Source organism: Leopardus geoffroyi, chromosome A1 (assembly GCF_018350155.1).
Source record: "Leopardus geoffroyi isolate Oge1 chromosome A1, O.geoffroyi_Oge1_pat1.0, whole genome shotgun sequence".
Lineage (NCBI taxonomy): Eukaryota > Metazoa > Chordata > Mammalia > Carnivora > Felidae > Leopardus > Leopardus geoffroyi.
In genome coordinates this window covers 209,657,537-209,675,009 of record NC_059326.1, presented here as the reverse complement: position 1 = coordinate 209,675,009, position 17,473 = coordinate 209,657,537, and the positions used below count along the sequence as shown (strand labels likewise).

Here is a 17,473-nt window from a genome sequence, read left to right as displayed (position 1 = left end):
CCTATAATTTTGTACTTTTGGCTGTGGCCTAATTTGGTGTAATTCGTAAAGTTGATACACATGTTCTTAATATGTTTACTTCCTTTTGCAGGGAAGAAAGTTGCAAAACAGGAAGATCTAAAAGAAATGGGTGATGTGTCCTCAGGGATGAGTAGTTCCATCATGCAGCTTTACCTCAAACAGGTGCTTGAGGCGTTTTTTCACACCCAGTCAAGTGTACGCCACTTTGCCCTGAATGTCATTGCATTGACGCTAAACCAGGGTCTTATCCATCCAGTTCAGGTGAGTCTGTTTGATAGTGGCAGCACTTACTGAAAGAACCAGATTTGTTACCATTTGATGACATTGTGATTATACAATACTAGTTCTTTATTCATCTTAGTTGTTAATTTTTTATCCATTCAGGATAAAAAAGAATCCATCTCCTAGGTTGTCGTTACTGTAAAATACCCATATGTTCATAATATTGTCTTTATCGAACACATTTCCAGTTTACATTGGTAGAATATGTACTTGGAATCAGTTTTCTAAGTAGGGATGGTTTGTTTTAATCCATATTGACTCTTATCCCTAAGAACCAATAGCCTGTAATGTCAAGAGAGTTAACTGGGGTTCAGAGTATTATCTGTTAACAGGGTGGATTGTAAGTCCATAGAAAAGTAAATCATATTACCTAAGCTCAGTTCCTTCATCTGTAAGTTGGAGGTAATACCACCTACCTAATACCTCAGCACACTGATGTGAGGACTAACTGACATAATAAAGATATATTAGCATCACTGAGAATTGGCAGCTGATGCTGACGTAGTAGTGTATAACTGTCTGACATGTTCAGGAGAGTACCATAAGCTACAGAAGGGAATTTACTAGACAACCAAAAACCTGTATCCTTTAAAATTTTTATTTTGCCTGTTTTTTGTGGAACTTCTTCTAAAGTATGCTATATGTGAGTATGCTTTGTTCTTCCCTGTGTCCTGAAATAAAACACACTGATGAATTCTAAGAACAAACAAGGACATTCTCTTACGACACCATAATGCAGTCATCAAATTCATGAGATTTAACACTGATACAGTGTTATCTAGTATATAGTCCATTTTCAGATTTTGCCAGCTGAGCCAGTAATATTCTTTATGGACTTTCTTCCCCCAAGTCAGGGTTTAATCCATGATCATCCTTTTCAGTTAGTGCTGTGTTGACATTTTTTAAGCTGTTGTTTGTTTGTTTGTTTGTTTGTTTGTTTGTTTGTTTGTTTGTTTTCAGGTCTCCTCACTGCTGATTCAGATTCACTTAACATAGTATTGGTGTTTCTTGACCTTAGAAGTCCAGTAAATATGGCTGTTACCAGAACACTAGCTATCGAACTGTCTGATCATTGAAGCCCTATATCAGTGTTGCAAAAAAATTTATATTTTTCTGGTTTTGAGTATGAAAGGCAAAGTATATTTTGCCCTATATTATCTTTACATAGCAAATTCAGTCAAGCTTGGAAAATTACTGGATTATACATTTGCATTATATATCATAATCTTAAGTGGGTATTCTTAGTGTAGGAGCCCTTTATGTATGATTAAAGAACCTTTACTTCACACAGAAATTGTTTCCTTTTCATCAGTATTTTTGCTGATGCTTCATTTTTTTGTTGTTGTTGTTTTGTTTTTTTCCTTTAAGGTAAGTCTAAGGGAAGATGAATCATTTTTAAAAGAACACTAAAACATGACATTTATAGGAAGGTCTATAAAGCCGAATTCATATATCCCAGTTATATAGCAAGTTTTAACATATGTCATGAGACATACAGAGCTTTTACTACTGTGATGTCTTATAAACTCTTTATTTTTATTTTTAGTGTGTACCATATTTAATTGCTATGGGAACAGACCCAGAACCAGCTATGAGGAACAAGGCTGATCAGCAACTGGTGGAAATTGACAAAAAATATGCTGGATTCATTCATGTATGTATTTTTAAATTGTATAACCTAAATTTAAACATCTTTCTTCGGTATACCATTTCCTTGATAAAGGTCCTGCCCATCTTCATATTAGAATAACATATTTTGCTTAGTAAGTAAAACCTTGGTTTGCGAGCATAATTTGTTCCAGAACCATGCTTATAATCCAAAGCATTTGCATATCCAAGTGAATTTCCCAATAAGAAATAACGGAAACTCAGATGATTCATTCCACATCCCAAAAATATTCATATAAAATGATTACAATACTGTAATAGAATACAAAATAATAAAATACAAAATATAAAGAAAAATAAATAAGTTAACCTGCACTTACTTTGAAAACCTTCGTGGCTGGTGTGAAGGAGACGAGAGAGGAGGGTTATTGTGTAGGACAACTTTCACTATCACTAACAGAATCACTGCTCTCTGTTGGCTCATTGGAATCTTTTTCTGTATGGGAGCCATTGTGTACACTCACACGGATGTTGACTACGGTATGGTATTAATAAACTCTTGTCATATATTGTAATGTAACTGGCAATAAAACAGCAGAGGAAAAGGGTCTGTCTGCAAGCAACCTGACCTAGAATGAAGCAAAGCATTCCTACGCTTGCTGTTGTATGGAAAGCAAAGGACTGTCCATAGGTGCTTTGGAGTGACCAAAAAATACACTAGTGCCAGTTGTGGGCACCTTCCAACGTTCTGAAAAATCACTGATTTCTGCCAAACACTGAAGCCTGAGACCGAGCATCCAAGCATGGGAGATGATCACCCACGATCCCTTAGTGAGAAAGAGAGAGACAGAGAGACAGAAGAACCATTGGCTCAGTTGTGATCATGTGATGTTTGGCATCATGTACTACTCGTATTGCAAGACATTGTTCGTTTATCAAGTTAAAATTTATTAGAAATGTTTGCTCAGGGCATCTGGGCGGCTCAGTCAGTTACACGTCCAACTGCAGCTCAGGTTATGAAATCGTAGTTCATGGCTTCGAGCCCCACGTCCGGCTCTGTGCCGGCAGCTCAGAGCCTGGAGCCTGCTTTGGATTCTGTGTCTCCCTCTGTCTCTGACCCTCACCCACTCACCCTTTGTGTCTCTGTCAAAAATAAACATTAAAAAAAAAAAATGTTTGCTCATCTTGCAGAACACTCACAGAGCAAGTTACAATCCAAGGTTTTACTGTATTTACTTCTAAACATGCAACTGAGTTTGTCCCCCAAGCTTTTTATTCTCGTTTAAAATTAACTCTTAAAACTGAGCTAGAGGTGATAGTCCAGCAAGCGTGCTGGACTAAAAGTAAGGATGCCTGGGTTCTAGTCCCTACAGTGTGATCTTGGCAGTAATGGCTTTCTGGGTCTTGATTTTTTCTTATATAAAACAAGGGGGTTGCAGTAGATGATCTCTGATGTTCCTTACAGCATTTGAGTTCCATGATTTTCTGATTTTAAGTAAGAAAACTAAACAGTGGAGTTAGCCTCTGCTTATAATATTCAAAGTATAGTTTTAACTTGACTCTTAATTTCCATTACAAAAATGAGCCGTTTATTGATTTCAGATGAAAGCAGTGGCTGGTATGAAGATGTCCTACCAGGTACAACAGGCAATCAACACATGCCTAAAAGATCCTGTGAGGGGTTTCAGACAAGACGAGTCCTCTAGCGCTTTGTGTTCACATCTTTACTCCATGATCCGTGGAAATCGCCAACACAGACGGGCCTTTCTAATTTCTTTACTCAACCTCTTTGATGACACAGCAGTAAGCATAAAAACCTTTTTATTTTAAGAAAATAAATGTTCTATAAAATTTTATGCCTAAAGTAGTCAGCATTTTGAAAATATGACCATTTTAGTCAATAATAGTGACTATATTAAATATGTGTTTCTTTACATCTTCTTATATTAATTACAAGGTATATAGTCAAAATTGGAGGGGAAGTTTCACATGGAATATAAATACAGTGACCGATAAAGTATAACTGTGTCTCCATACTGAGTATCTTATAAACTTTGATAATAGTTCCTTTAAGCATAACTTTAAATAAGGTACAGCACTTAAATTATCACTTTGGAGGATAAGTTACTTCAATAAATAAGGTCAGACTTCACTTATTCCTGCTACAGTCAAATATTATTAGAATAACTGTTCCAGGTTTTTGGCTACTGAAGTCCTTATTTGTTCAACTTGACTTCCTTAATAAAGAGCCCACTTGTGTGTAATTACAATTTTGACCCTTTGGGCTATTGCACAAGTTGCATTGGCCAGGACCATAAACGAACAAAATAGAAGGCTCTGTTGTTTAAGCTTACCTCTTAATTTATTCATTCATTTTACACACATATTTATTCAGCACCTGCTATGTGTGGTAGTCATTGTGCTAAGAGATGAAGATAAAATGGTGGATAGGACAGATTTAGTATCTGCCCATATAGAGCTTTACCAGTTAGTCTGTGTGTGTGTGTAAAGCTTTGAAAAGAACAAAAGTGGGGGGGCGCCTGGGTGGCGCAGTCGGTTAAGCGTCCGACTTCAGCCAGGTCACGATCTCACGGTCCGTGAGTTCGAGCCCCGCCCGCGTCGGGCTCTGGGCTGATGGCTCAGAGCCTGGAGCCTGTTTCCGATTCTGTGTCTCCCTCTCTCTCTGCCCCTCCCCCGTTCATGCTCTGTCTCTCTCTGTCCCAAAAATAAAAATAAACGTTGGGAAAAAAAATTTATAAAAAAAAAAGAAAAAAGAAAAAAAGAAAAAGAAAAGAACAAAAGAAATATTTTTTTGTATTTAATTACTTACAAGTTGATTGTTATTATCCCAAAACCAGATTTTTTTCAATAAAACAAAATTTAAATTACCAGAATGTAGATACCTTACTAGGCCTCTTTTTTTAAGTACTACATGAAATTTTTTGATATGTGATCTAGTAGATAAATATTACAAGCACTTATTTCAGAAGTACTTGGACTATCATTTAATCATCACCATGACCATCATCATCATCATGTCATCATCAGTATTAAGTTTTCATGGTATGTAGGACATCATGCTAGGAGTGGAAAATGGTATGATATAGTGCTCTTGCCCTCAATGGATCTTACCTCCCTCCAGTTGTGGAGACATGATAAAGGAAATAAATAAGGTTAGCGTATTTTGAGTGCCAGGTGGTTTATACTGTTGATACTGCTCTAGTCCCTATCTCTTCTCCTGAGCTTCATTCCTGTGTGCTTTCATTGCCTGCTGTGTGTCTGTCACTAGCTCGATGTTCTGTCACCCCAGCATGAGCAATGCTAAGCTGGAAATTCAGCTGTCATAATGCAGTGCCGTCTCCTGTTTCCAGGAAAGGATGTCAGAGGAGGAACAAATCACTGAAGGCCTGGGAATTAGATGAGATGGACCTACTATTTAAGGCAGGGGTAAAAACATAATAAAGGCACAAAGATAAGAATGTGTGGGAAATAATGAATAGATTGTTATTCGACTGGAGCAGAAAGGTCATAATAAGGCATGGTTTATGGAAGATCTTGTAGACAGTGAAAAACCAATAAAAGCATTTGAATGAAAGTAATGAGGACAGGTGCCAAAGAACATTTTTAGGAACATGGATTTTTTAGCATTGTGTTCACACTAGAGGTAACAAGGGACTGATCTATTATGATGGTGGTAAGAAAGGAAAGAAGCGTGAAGAAGTAATAAATGAGGCTGTGTAAGAATAGTCGAAGGATAACTGGAATATTCTTGTCCTGAGCACCTGAGAATAATAATAGGATTGCTGAAAAGGAGTTGGCTTGAGAAGGACATAAAAAGAGGAATAGTCAGAGAGAACTAAGGAAGAAGAAATTTTCAGGAAGGAAAGGGTGGAGGGTGGTGTCCAGTGCTACTCACAAGTCAAGGAGAAGAGATTTTAAAAAAATGGGAAGCAGTCAAGCAGTGAGGGACACAGGTCTGATTGTGATTGAAGAGTGGTGGGGAAGACAATGGGGGAGCAGCTCTAGAGTATTCTTTTAAGAAATTTGATTTTCGAAAGGGAAGAGCAATACAGGACTTTTTTAGGACCAGAGTTGAAGAATTTCAGTTTTTAAAAGGTTTATTGAGAGTAGTCCTGAACATTTGCAGCTTAGGAGGAAACGGTATATATAAATTAATGTTAATAGATGAGGTAGAGTTCTGTGTTTGCGTTTCCCCAACTGTAACATGTAGATGTTGACACATATTTAAAAATAAAAAAATAGAGTGAAAGCAAGTTTATTCCATCTGTCCTACTGGAATTTGTTGTTGCTGTTGCCGCTGTTGGGTTTTATGTTGCTTGCATGGCAGGATAGGTGAGATGGTAGAAGGGAGTATGTTTTGATTGCTATATATTTTTCACTTTTTTTCCTAAACTGTAAATGTTTTAAAGGAATTTAAATATTAATGTGCCTTTCTGTTTATATTCTGTATGATTATGAAATGCTGAAAATCTCTGTTACTTCTTTTTAAAGCAAACAACCAGTAGTAACCCTAATTTTTGCTTACCTCAGTTTTTATAATGTGGGACTATGGTAGCACTGTCAGAACGACTGATATTCTAAATTATGTATATGTAGGAAACTGACAAATGTTTTTTGAATACGTGAGCTTTGATTTTTTTTTTTTTTTTAACCCACATGTTAGTACTATTATTACTGCTTATTGTTGAGGGCAGAATAGTAACTGTGTGTAACTGATCTCCATATGGGTTAAACTCTTAGAAGCACAATGACAAATCATTATGATTCATATGTATACTTTCTGATGTGGTATGGATTTATCATAAAGATCCCATATACTCTATAAGAAAACTTGAGGGAATTCCACTTGGGTGCACTGAAAAATTTCACCTCTTCCCTTCTTGAGGTCCATGGTATACTTCATTATGAAATCTCTTAAGATGGGTATAAGATTATTTTATAAAATCCATTTCTGTTACCCCTCATCCATTTTTCTTACCTCCTTTCCCTGCTCTCTCCCTCCCTCCCTCCTCCACCCTTCTCTTTCAGAAGCATTAACTGAGGTGAAAGTGCCCTCTAATATTTTTTCTAAAAAGGATTTTTGGATGGATTTCTAGATTATCCACTAAACATGTGTACCTTTTTTTAAAATTTACAGAAAACAGAAGTGAATATGCTCTTGTATATAGCAGACAATCTAGCCTGTTTTCCATACCAGACACAGGAAGAGCCGTTGTTTATAATGCATCATATAGACATTACACTCTCAGTTTCTGGTAGTAACCTACTGCAGTCATTCAAGGAGGTAAGTTACACACATTACTATTCTTAATGCATCTGTCAAAGTGCAGGCATGCTATTTTCACTGTTTTGTTTCCATTGTTCTTTTTTTTCTTTTCACAGGTATATAAAACCTTTCTAAATAATTTAAAATCTGGGCAGTGCTTGAATTGGGGAGAAGAAATGGGTTGCTGTTTCATTCCTATTAAGAAAGACCTAAAACCATTCCATTTCAGATCATTTAAGTGGAATACATACATCCATATATATATATGTGTGTGTGTATATATATATATATGGATGTGTATATATATATATATATATATATGGATATATATATATGGATGTATGTATTGTTCTTTTGATAAGCCATCCCACTTCTTTTTTTCCTCTTACTTTAAGCACTGACCTTAAGTGTTTGGTGTCCATTCATATATCCATTTAAACCCCATTTTAAAGCATCTTGTGATTCTATAAATCTGGTAATGCTGTAGATCATAATAGTATACTTGACGAGATATAACTAGAGATAGAGATAGATAGCTTACTTATAAGGAAACACAGAAAATGTATAATGTTGATTTCCTTATCTCTGAACACCAGCATCATAATGGGGTTGGCATATTGTATGCCCAAAATCTTTACTGAGTTTCTTATTATAAACCTTATGTCTTCTCTTTTGTGGTTTTTTTAGGAGAAAATGTAATTGGTTTCATTGTAATGGCACCTAGTATAGCACTTGGAAACATAGTAGGCCCTCAGTAAATTATTTAAAAATTAATTGGAATATTTTCATGTACCTGATGACACAGTAGATCTCATTTTACAAAATTGTTGCACTCAGAACTCAATATGATCAAACTAGTAAATCAGGGAGATTATTATAATACCCAAGGGTTGGAATTACCGAGGGATCTAAACCCTTCCTTCTTGAAGTTTGCACCAAGACCCAGCCGCAGTGGCCTCACTTGAGAACTTGTGAGAACTGCAGACCCTCGGGCCCCACCCTCGACCTACTGAAACAGTCTATTTTTAACAGAATCCCTAGGTGCACCTTAAAGTTTGAGAAGTTAAATAATTCCCCCAGAAACTTAAGCCATAATGTTACCTTATTTTCTCTCACTGTTGTGGATATACTTGTAAATGTTTCTCCCATTTTATTTCTTCAACAATTACATTTGAATAATTGCTTTGTAATCTAGTCTTTTCTCCTCTCTTAAATCTAGCTGACTTTATTTCTTTTTAAGAGTCAACTGTTTCATGAAATACAGAAAAAAATAACTGTTTAAGAAAAATTCCATATTGTTGAAAAGCTCTTAAAAGGGAGAATTTGATAGATGCTGGGATGTTCAAACCTATTAAATGTTCCTCAGTTAAATTATATTTAGCACTTTTTTTTCTTTTAAGTAGTCTCTATGCCCAGTGTGGGGCTTGGACTCATGAACCTGAGATCACGAGTCATATGTTCTGCTGACTGAGCCAGCCAGGCACCCCTCTCCTCGGTTAAACTATATTTACTACTTTTCCTGTGTAATGGCTTACCTATGTTCCAAATTTATACTTTTATAACTAACTTATTTTCATTTCTATCCTATAACAAAATTGTTTCCCTTTGATATTTCAGAAGGGCTTTTGGGGAGGGAGAGATCAGGGCAGTGGATTATATATGATTTTATTAAGTCTTGGAACCTGTTTATGGAAAGTCAGAGGGTTTTAATATATAAAATATTAATTTAAAGATGCTTTTTTGAAGTTGTTGAATGGAGCATATGTATTTATTAGGGGTATTTTGTTACTATTTTTCCTTTTTTGTCACCCCCCCAGTCAATGGTAAAAGACAAAAGGAAAGAGAGAAAATCATCACCTAGTAAAGAAAATGAGTCAAGTGAGAGTGAAGAAGAAGTTTCCAGGCCTCGGAAGTCACGGAAACGTGTAGATTCAGATTCAGATTCAGATTCGGAAGATGACATAAATTCAGTGATGAAATGCTTGCCAGAAAATTCAGCTCCTTTAATTGAATTTGCAAATGTCTCCCAGGGTATTTTATTGCTTCTGATGCTAAAACAACATTTGAAGAATCTCTGTGGATTTTCTGATAGGTAAGGTTACGTAAGCAGTGAGAGAAAAAAATTTACCTGGTTCAAATTATAAAGAAATATGAAACTCAGTTTTGATTGCATGCTTATTTTCATATTAAAAATGTTCCTTTTTAAAGAAGGAACATAGTGTTGCTATATATTTTGTTGTGTAATATATCACAGTTTGTTCACTTTGTTCTTGAAGAGAAGACAAACATTTCATAGTCATAATGCATTATAAATCAAAGGACTTAACTTTGTTGATTTCCTTAAAAAGACCTTATTAGAGAATTAGGCTGATCTTCATGTAGATTGCAAATTTAAGTGTTCAAAGAGCTGTGAATAAAGAATAGATGTAGACCAACTAGACTGAGCTCTCATAGAACCCAAATAGTCTCTAATGTAAGAAATAGTAAAGTACTAATTATTTGTGAATGCCCTATAATTTTACCCACAATTAGTCACTGTAGGTATCTTTTTTCTGCCTGTAGCCATGAAACTTTGGTCATTTTTTTTTTAAGTTTAATTCATTTATTTTGAGAGAGAGCATGGGAGGGACAGAGAAAGAGGGAAAGAATCCCAAGCAGGCTCCGTACTGTCAGCACAGAGCCCGATGCAGGGCTTGAATTCATTAACCGTGAGATCATGACCTGAGCAGAAACCAAGAGTCAGACACTTAACTGAGCCATTCAGGCACCACTTGTCATTTTTCATTTCATTAAAACCTTACATTAGGAATCACAAAGCTGGGACACCTGTGTGGCTCACTCAGTTAAGCATCCTACTACAGCTCAGGTCATGATCTCATGATTGGTGAGTTCGAGCCCCACGTCAGGCTCTGTGCTGACAGCTCAGAGCCTAGAGCCTGCTTCAGATTCTGTCTCCCTTTCTCTCTGCCCCTGCCCCACTCATGCTCTGTCCCTCTCTCTCAAAAATGAAAAAACATTTAAAAAAAGAAAAAAGGAATCACAGAGCCAAATGTTCATAGGAGATAGATCATGAAACGGAACAAAGGGGATTCAGGAGAAGGTCACTGGCAAACTGGAAAAAACATGTTTTATTTAAAGGACTCAGGTATTACTCAGATGTCCATCAATTTTTTGCCATAGAAGAGGGTAGGTATAATGTAGCCAAGAGCTTCTACTTTTGCAAGAGAAGCTAGATAATCCAGCTTTTAATGGACATATCTTGATGTTAAATGTTGGCAACTAATTTAATGTAAAACCTTGTAAGGCCTTGAGGTGATGCTAAGGAGTTGGGGAGATTTTTTTTTTTTAACTTTTATTTATTTTGAGAGGGAGACAGCACACGTCTCGTGGGGAAGGGGCAGAGCGTGAGGGAGGCAGAGAATCCCCAGCAGGCTCAGAGCTGCCAGCACAGAGCCAGATGCAGGGCTCGAACCCACAAAGCCAGGAGATCAAGACCTGAGCCAAAACCCAGGATGCTTAACCAACTGAGCCACCCAGGCACCCTAAGTCGGGAGAATTTTTAAGCCAGAGTTGTTAATAATATGAAACAGGTTTTGGCTGCTGTGTAGAGGATGAATAATTGGGAGGGCAGGAAAGTAGGAGGTAAACTAGTTACATAAACCAGTATTATATTGAAACTGTTCTACAATCATGATCATAGCACTCAAAAACAGACATGAGAAATACTTTCATTTAAATGATGCCTCTATTTCAGACAAATGCTGATGGAAACAAGAGAATATTATTCTTGTGAATCTTTGTCTTTATGTCTTTACTTTCCTTTTGAAATTATGTTTATTTTTGTGTACAAGTTCACTGGCTGAAATCTGTATGATAAAAAGTTTAATTATTAGTAAATTAAATTTAACTGCAATCACTTTAAATATAAATGCCTGAAAAAATTTTAAAGTTAATGACTTTGTTTTCCCAAAACAGTAAAATTCAGAAATACTCTCCATCTGAATCTGCAAAAGTATATGATAAAGCGATAAACCGGAAAACAGGAGTTCATTTTCATCCCAAACAAACACTGGACTTCCTGCGGAGTGATATGGCTAATTCCAAAATCACTGAAGATGTGAAGAGGAGTATAGTAAAACAGTATCTAGATGTGAGTAGTAAAACCAAAATCTGTTTCTTTTTAATAGTGACTTTCTTGAAAAGTAAATTATTTCCTGGGAGAAAGCAGTCCCCCTTACATTGAAGCTTCATAAACCACCAGGATGATTTTTCTGTATGTGGTTTTAATGAGTTCCTTGAAGCTTGCCTTTCCCATTTCACCCATTGCATCATAATTATTTTTTCTTAGGAAAGGCCAGCCCACTGCTCATTTTATTTCAGTAAGAATGAAAGCTTTTAGGCAGGTTTTAGGAAAAAAGCCATGCCCATGTGTGTATTTTTCTTAATTCAGTAGATTACATAGTTTATGGTTCATATAAGGAGAAAATCATGAAAAAGTCATCCTCCTGCCCTCCAGCCATCCTGTTGCTCTCCTTCCTGGCAACCAGTATTAGTACTTTTTTACGTATTCTTACAGAAGTGTAATACAGGCTTATATATTTGTATGTCTCTTACATATGTACTCTGTTAACAAGTATGTAAGAATGTGTATATGTACAAAAAGTGCTTTTAAAATGTCTTGGAGTGGCTGGATGGCTCAGTCAGTTAAGCATCGGACTCTTGATTTTACCTCAGGTCATGATCTCACTGTTTGTGAAATCAAGCCCCACATCAGTCTCTGTGCTGACAGTGTGGAGCCTGCTTGGGATTCTCTCTCTCCCTCTCTCTCTGCCCCGCCTCTGCTCATACTGTGTCTCTCTCCTCTCTCCCTCTCTCTCTCCCTCCCTCTCTCTATTTCTCTCAAATAAGCTTAAAAAAACACTTAAAATGTCTTTAAGACTAGGCAAATTCATAGAGACAGAAAATAGAATAGAGGTTGTTACCAGAAGGAATGAGGAGATGTTGTTTTAAATTTTTTTTTTTTTAACGTTTATTTATTTTTGAGACAGAGAGAGACAGAGCATGAACGGGGGAGGGGCAGAGAGAGAGGGAGACACAGAATCGGAAGCAGGCTCCAGGCTCTGAGCCATCAGCCCAGAGCCTGACGCGGGGCTCGAACTCACGGACCGCGAGATCGTGACCTGAGCTGAAGTCAGATGCTTAACCGACTGAGCCACCCAGGCGCCCCGAGGAGCTATTGTTTTAATAGGAACAGAATGAATTTCTGTTTGGGATGATAAAAAAGTTTTGGAAATGATGGTGGTGATGATTATACAACATGGTGAATATACTTAATGGCAATGAATTGAACACTAAAATCTAGAATGATAAGTTTTAAGGTATATTTTACCCCAGTAAAGTTTTATGTTTAAAGAAATATTTGGGGGGAGGATTGTCCCTCAAAAATAAAAATAGTTTTTTGTTTTAATCTACTTCAAGCAAGTAGCTAAACTTAACTAATGATATTTTTGACCAAGAATGAAACCTACACAGTGGTTTTCATATTATTCATAGACTGTAAACCTTATACTCTAAAACTGAAAATTATTTTAATTCTCATTTAAAATTCTTTAACATTCTTTTTATCCTCTTTTATCTTCTTACTTTCGGAGAAGGCAAAGGGGGACAGAAAATGGGGAAAATGTCTATCAGTATTTAATTATTAATCACTTGGTTGCTTGATGACTTGGACCAGGGTCAGCAGACTCCAACTTATGGGCCAAATCTGGCCCCCACTGCCTGGTTGGTTTGTTTTTTTCCCCTACTGCCTGTTTAAATAAACTTCTCTTAAAACAGCCATGCCCACTCATTTATGTTGTTGCTAGATGCTTTCACACTACAATGACAAGAGTTGTATTAGTTATGACAGAGACCGCATGGTGTACGAAAGCCAAAAATATTTACTATCTGGCTCTTTATAGAAAATATTTACCAGGCCCTGATGCAGACAATAGCTAAAGTCTATTTAGCAATTAAACTAGCACCCACACCCAATTACTGCTGTAGAAAACATTTAGGGAAAAAAATTTTAAAGGAAACATTTAAGGATTTAACAATCTTGCTTGAAATTATGTACATAAAATTCTAAATTCGTATCTAATTTTTGTAGTTCAAACTTCTCATGGAACATCTGGACCCTGATGAAGAGGAGGAAGAAGGGGAGGTGTCAGCTAGTACAAATGCTCGGAACAAAGCAATTACCTCGCTGCTTGGAGGAGGCAGCCCTAAAAATAATGCAGCAGCAGAGACAGAAGATGATGAAAGTGATGGGGAGGATAGAGGAGGAGGCACTTCAGGGGTGAGGCGGAGGAGGAGTCAACGTATTTCGCAGCGTATTACGTAAAATGATTTTTATGTGCTTATATATGTCAGTCTATTAAATGTACACCAAGTAATGTAATACTTATGAGAGAAAACATTTTGTAGATAGAGATTCTCTACTTAACCATTTATACATCCTTTTGTAGAAAGTTTAACATAAAAGACAATAAAAAAGAAAAAACAGAAATGAGACTTATCCAGCATAAAGGGTTATTAATTTTTTTTGGATTGTATTAATGTGTGTTATCCTTTTTTATTGTTGCTAAGTTTTATGTAGCTTTATGGTTCATATGTATATATAATTTTATATATCAATAAGAGTAAAGACACGGGTACAAATTAAGAGTTATATGGTTTTACAAGTATATGTTAACCCCTTGGCGCTGGCGGTCACGGTGCGTCTCATTGCCGGCAATGGAAGTGTGCTGGGAAATCCCAAACTCCCGGCGTCAAGGGATTAAAAGCAATAAAAACAAAAATTTCACTAAAATTCTTTTGTGTAACACTTCGTCTTTTTTCCCCCCCCCAATGTTTTAGTCATTGAGAAGGTCAAAACGAAATTCAGACTCTACGGAGTTGGCAGCACAGATGAATGAAAGTGTTGACGTCATGGATGTCATCGCTATTTGCTGTCCAAAGTACAAAGATCGACCACAAATTGCAAGAGTAGTACAGAAAACCAGCAATGGCTTCAGTGTTCAGTGGATGGCAGGCTCCTACAGTGGCTCCTGGACTGAGGCTAAGCGCCGTGACGGCCGCAAACTGGTGCCTTGGGTAGACACTATTAAAGAGTCAGACATTATTTACAAAAAAATTGCTCTAACGAGTGCTAATAAGCTGACTAATAAAGTTGTTCAGACTTTACGATCCCTGTATGCCGCCAAGGATGGGACTTCCAGCTAATGAATTTGTACATGCAGCCAAATTTACAGGAATTTTTTTAAAAGGCAGAAAAACTTGAAATATCAACATTCTGGCAAAAAAAAAAATCAGTTTTATGAAGAGTAAGAATGGAACCTGGGATGCAGGAACAAAAGAAGGAAATGTTGGGCAAACATTTTTGTGGGAGCTCCCTTCGCTGTTGTGCAGCAGAAACAGATTCTCAGTTCATTTTTACTCCCACTGTATTATAGTTTAACAAAAATTGTTTATATCTTGGAAAAAAACTTTCTGTTTAAAAAATAAACAAGTGAATGTTGGAAATTAGTCTGTTAATGTTCTTAATAAAGTGTTCTTGGAGTTTAACCTAGCAGCGGATGGCTTTCTTTAGCTTAGCCCAGTTTCCAGGGAAGCATTGTTTTTTCCAGGCTGTAAAATGGCAGACTCTCCTGGATATATAATTTATTCTGTTGAAAAAAAAAAAAAAAAAAAAAAAAAAAAGCATGCAGTATCTATGACCTATCTGCAGAAGGAGTTTTTGTAAATGTAGATTTTGATGTATTAGGTCACCCTGAAAACAATACAAGAAAAGGGATCCCCAGGCAATCTGGTGGAGCGAATACTGCAATAAATTTTTTTACTTCTCTTTGTTACTTGTCTGTTTCCATTTGAATTTCTTATTGTAAAGATCTGTTTAAATCCATTTATATTATTTTGCAGTCTTTTATGTAAAATTTATTATATCACTGGTTTTCAAAGCAAAACATAAAATATTGTTTATACAGTTTGTATAGGCTGACTTCTGAATAATTGGTATCTATTATTTTCATTCCCATAAGAGGGTGTAAACAGTTAACTCCAGGGTTTTATTGTATCCTGCAATATTTAGTATTAACTATATATGATTTAGCACTGTGCCAAACACATTTTCAAGAGTACATTTTGATATAAAAAGAAACTATAGTTTATTCCTTGTATGCTTCAATTTCTTTCTAGTGATGTCATGATGGTAATATTTATTTTTTAAACCTGGGGAAAAGGTAACAGTCATGCTATTTTGGGAAACTAGCATTTCTCTTAGTTAAAATTATGCTGTGTGTTATTTTAGAAATAGAGTGGAGTATGACATTTCGTATTTACATTACATTTTTCACAAGTTATTTTTTAATGCTGAAAAAGGAGTAATTTTACTAGTTGAGATGTTTATTCATTTTCTATTCTAAACATTTTATACCTCTTTGGAGAGCGGTTGTTATTACAAATGGGGAGAGTGGGTATTTAATCAGTTGATCTGCATAGTTGATGCTCAGAAATAGTAATGGCTAAAATCGCAGGGGAGAAGGTGTGTTTCAAATTTAAGTCTTTTAAAAACAATGTGTACTTATTTTTAAGTTCATTTTTAAAAGTTGACCTCTAGAATGTTAAGTTTTATGAAATTGGCCAATAAATGAAGATTCTCAATTTGTGAGGAAAAGTGACATTGCCACAAAATACCTTTTTGTGAACACTTATTAAACCACAATGAAAATAACTTTTCAGGATCTATTTCCGATGTGGAATTCTTTCTGAACATTTTCTTGAAGGAAATGTTTTCCCACTCTTCTTCCACTTAATTGTATGTTTCCTCTTCCTTTTTACTGTGAACTCTGTAGAATAAAACTAGATTGGCTTTTTTCCCCCATGGAGTAGTATGTTTAATCAGAAAGGACTTGAGGTAGCTAATGAAAACAATAGAAATTCATCAATAAGAGTAAAATACTAATGTAGAAAAAATATAAGAAAATCAAGTCAAGCCTGTAGAGTTCTAAAGAAGATGTAGTAAAACTGATCTTGAATGCTATGAAGCTTGACAATCGTGCATGCTGTTATTTGATTCTTAAAAAAACTCTGCTAGTTAAATGTTTTATCCCCATTTTGTAGATGAGGAAAACTGAGTCTCAGATTCAGTAATTAGTTTATAAATGTTGTCAGGATTTAAATTTGGAGTTGGAATAATTGTGTCTCACTATTCTAAGCTAATTAAACAATTAAAGGAGATGATCCTTATTGAAAGTAAACCAGTTCCTAAAGGATACTTAGTGTGTTTATACTTAGGGACCCTCTTCAGAGTGAGCTTTAGGGGGTAGGCACACAGTAGATAAGGCTTCTCTTGCCAGGTGAATTTCTGTGTTCAGGAATTTTCCATACATTCTGAGTTCCGGTATTTTAGCTATTAATATAAGCCAAATGTTGATACAATTCCTAAGCCTTAACCCTTAAAATATACTAACCAAAGTTTTCAAAAAGTAGATTTCTCAAATGTAAATTTTTTAGGTCTTAACAGTAAAATAGGTTAAGGCCTTGACGGTCAAATCTACAAAATCAAACTTTCCGTGTATATTAAGGGTTTACAAAGTTCAATCTTAATCTGTAGTTTGTTGATACTGTAATATGCCAAATCATGTTTTATTGATTTGTATTGAAAAGAAGGTGTGTTCTATTTGATATAAAAAGCGCCAAGTACCTCTTCACTTTAATATATTAATTACGAAATTTTTGTATTTTCTTAAATTGTTTACTATTTTGACAGCGAATGGGTAGTTTAAAAAATTTGTATCAAAATACAAAGGCAGAAAACAATTTAGTAATCTGTAGTGAGAAATTCTAAACTTTTAAAGAAAAGTAGTATGTAGCTTACTTTGTTGATATGTTGAATATTTGAACCATTAGCAGGTAACTGAAGCACACAGTTATTGACGACTGTAGTCTATCCATGAAGACAGGTAAGTCCAGCTTTTCTGTCCAATGTGGATTTCGTGAGCAATGAGCAAAGTTATCATATGTTCATGTAGAAAGTGAACTTACCCAGGAAGGTATGTGGTTTTCTTCGCCCGTACTCCGCTTTCGGTTGCACAAAGAACTCAGTGTGGTCACTAGTGCAGCACCCAGGTGGTCTGCATCTCCAAAGCTATTGATACTAAACTGGAATAAGGTTACTTTTGCTAATATAAAATCCATCAGATCATTCACTTGAAATGATCATGTAATTTGAGACAC

At 35.9% G+C, this 17,473-nt stretch overlaps 1 protein-coding gene across 3 annotated transcripts in view; it reads left to right on the top strand.

Annotated features, from left to right (window-relative positions):
• Positions 1 to 15,405, top strand: part of NIPBL (NIPBL cohesin loading factor) — a 201,077-nt gene extending 185,672 nt beyond the window's left edge. For 2 of the 3 annotated variants that reach the window (XM_045439988.1, XM_045439979.1), the window contains 8 exons: positions 92 to 282; positions 1,850 to 1,957; positions 3,514 to 3,714; positions 7,070 to 7,216; positions 9,016 to 9,290; positions 11,174 to 11,348; positions 13,347 to 13,535; positions 14,096 to 15,405. In XM_045439988.1, the coding sequence (XP_045295944.1) occupies positions 92 to 282; positions 1,850 to 1,957; positions 3,514 to 3,714; positions 7,070 to 7,216; positions 9,016 to 9,290; positions 11,174 to 11,348; positions 13,347 to 13,535; positions 14,096 to 14,461 (1,652 nt within the window). In that variant the 3' untranslated portion in view covers positions 14,462 to 15,405. Of the gene's footprint in view, positions 1 to 91; positions 283 to 1,849; positions 1,958 to 3,513; positions 3,715 to 7,069; positions 7,217 to 9,015; positions 9,291 to 11,173; positions 11,349 to 13,346; positions 13,577 to 14,095 lie in introns of all 3 variants that reach the window. The other variant, XM_045439996.1, reaches the window with a different exon arrangement.
• The last annotated feature ends 2,068 nt before the right edge of the window (positions 15,406 to 17,473 follow it).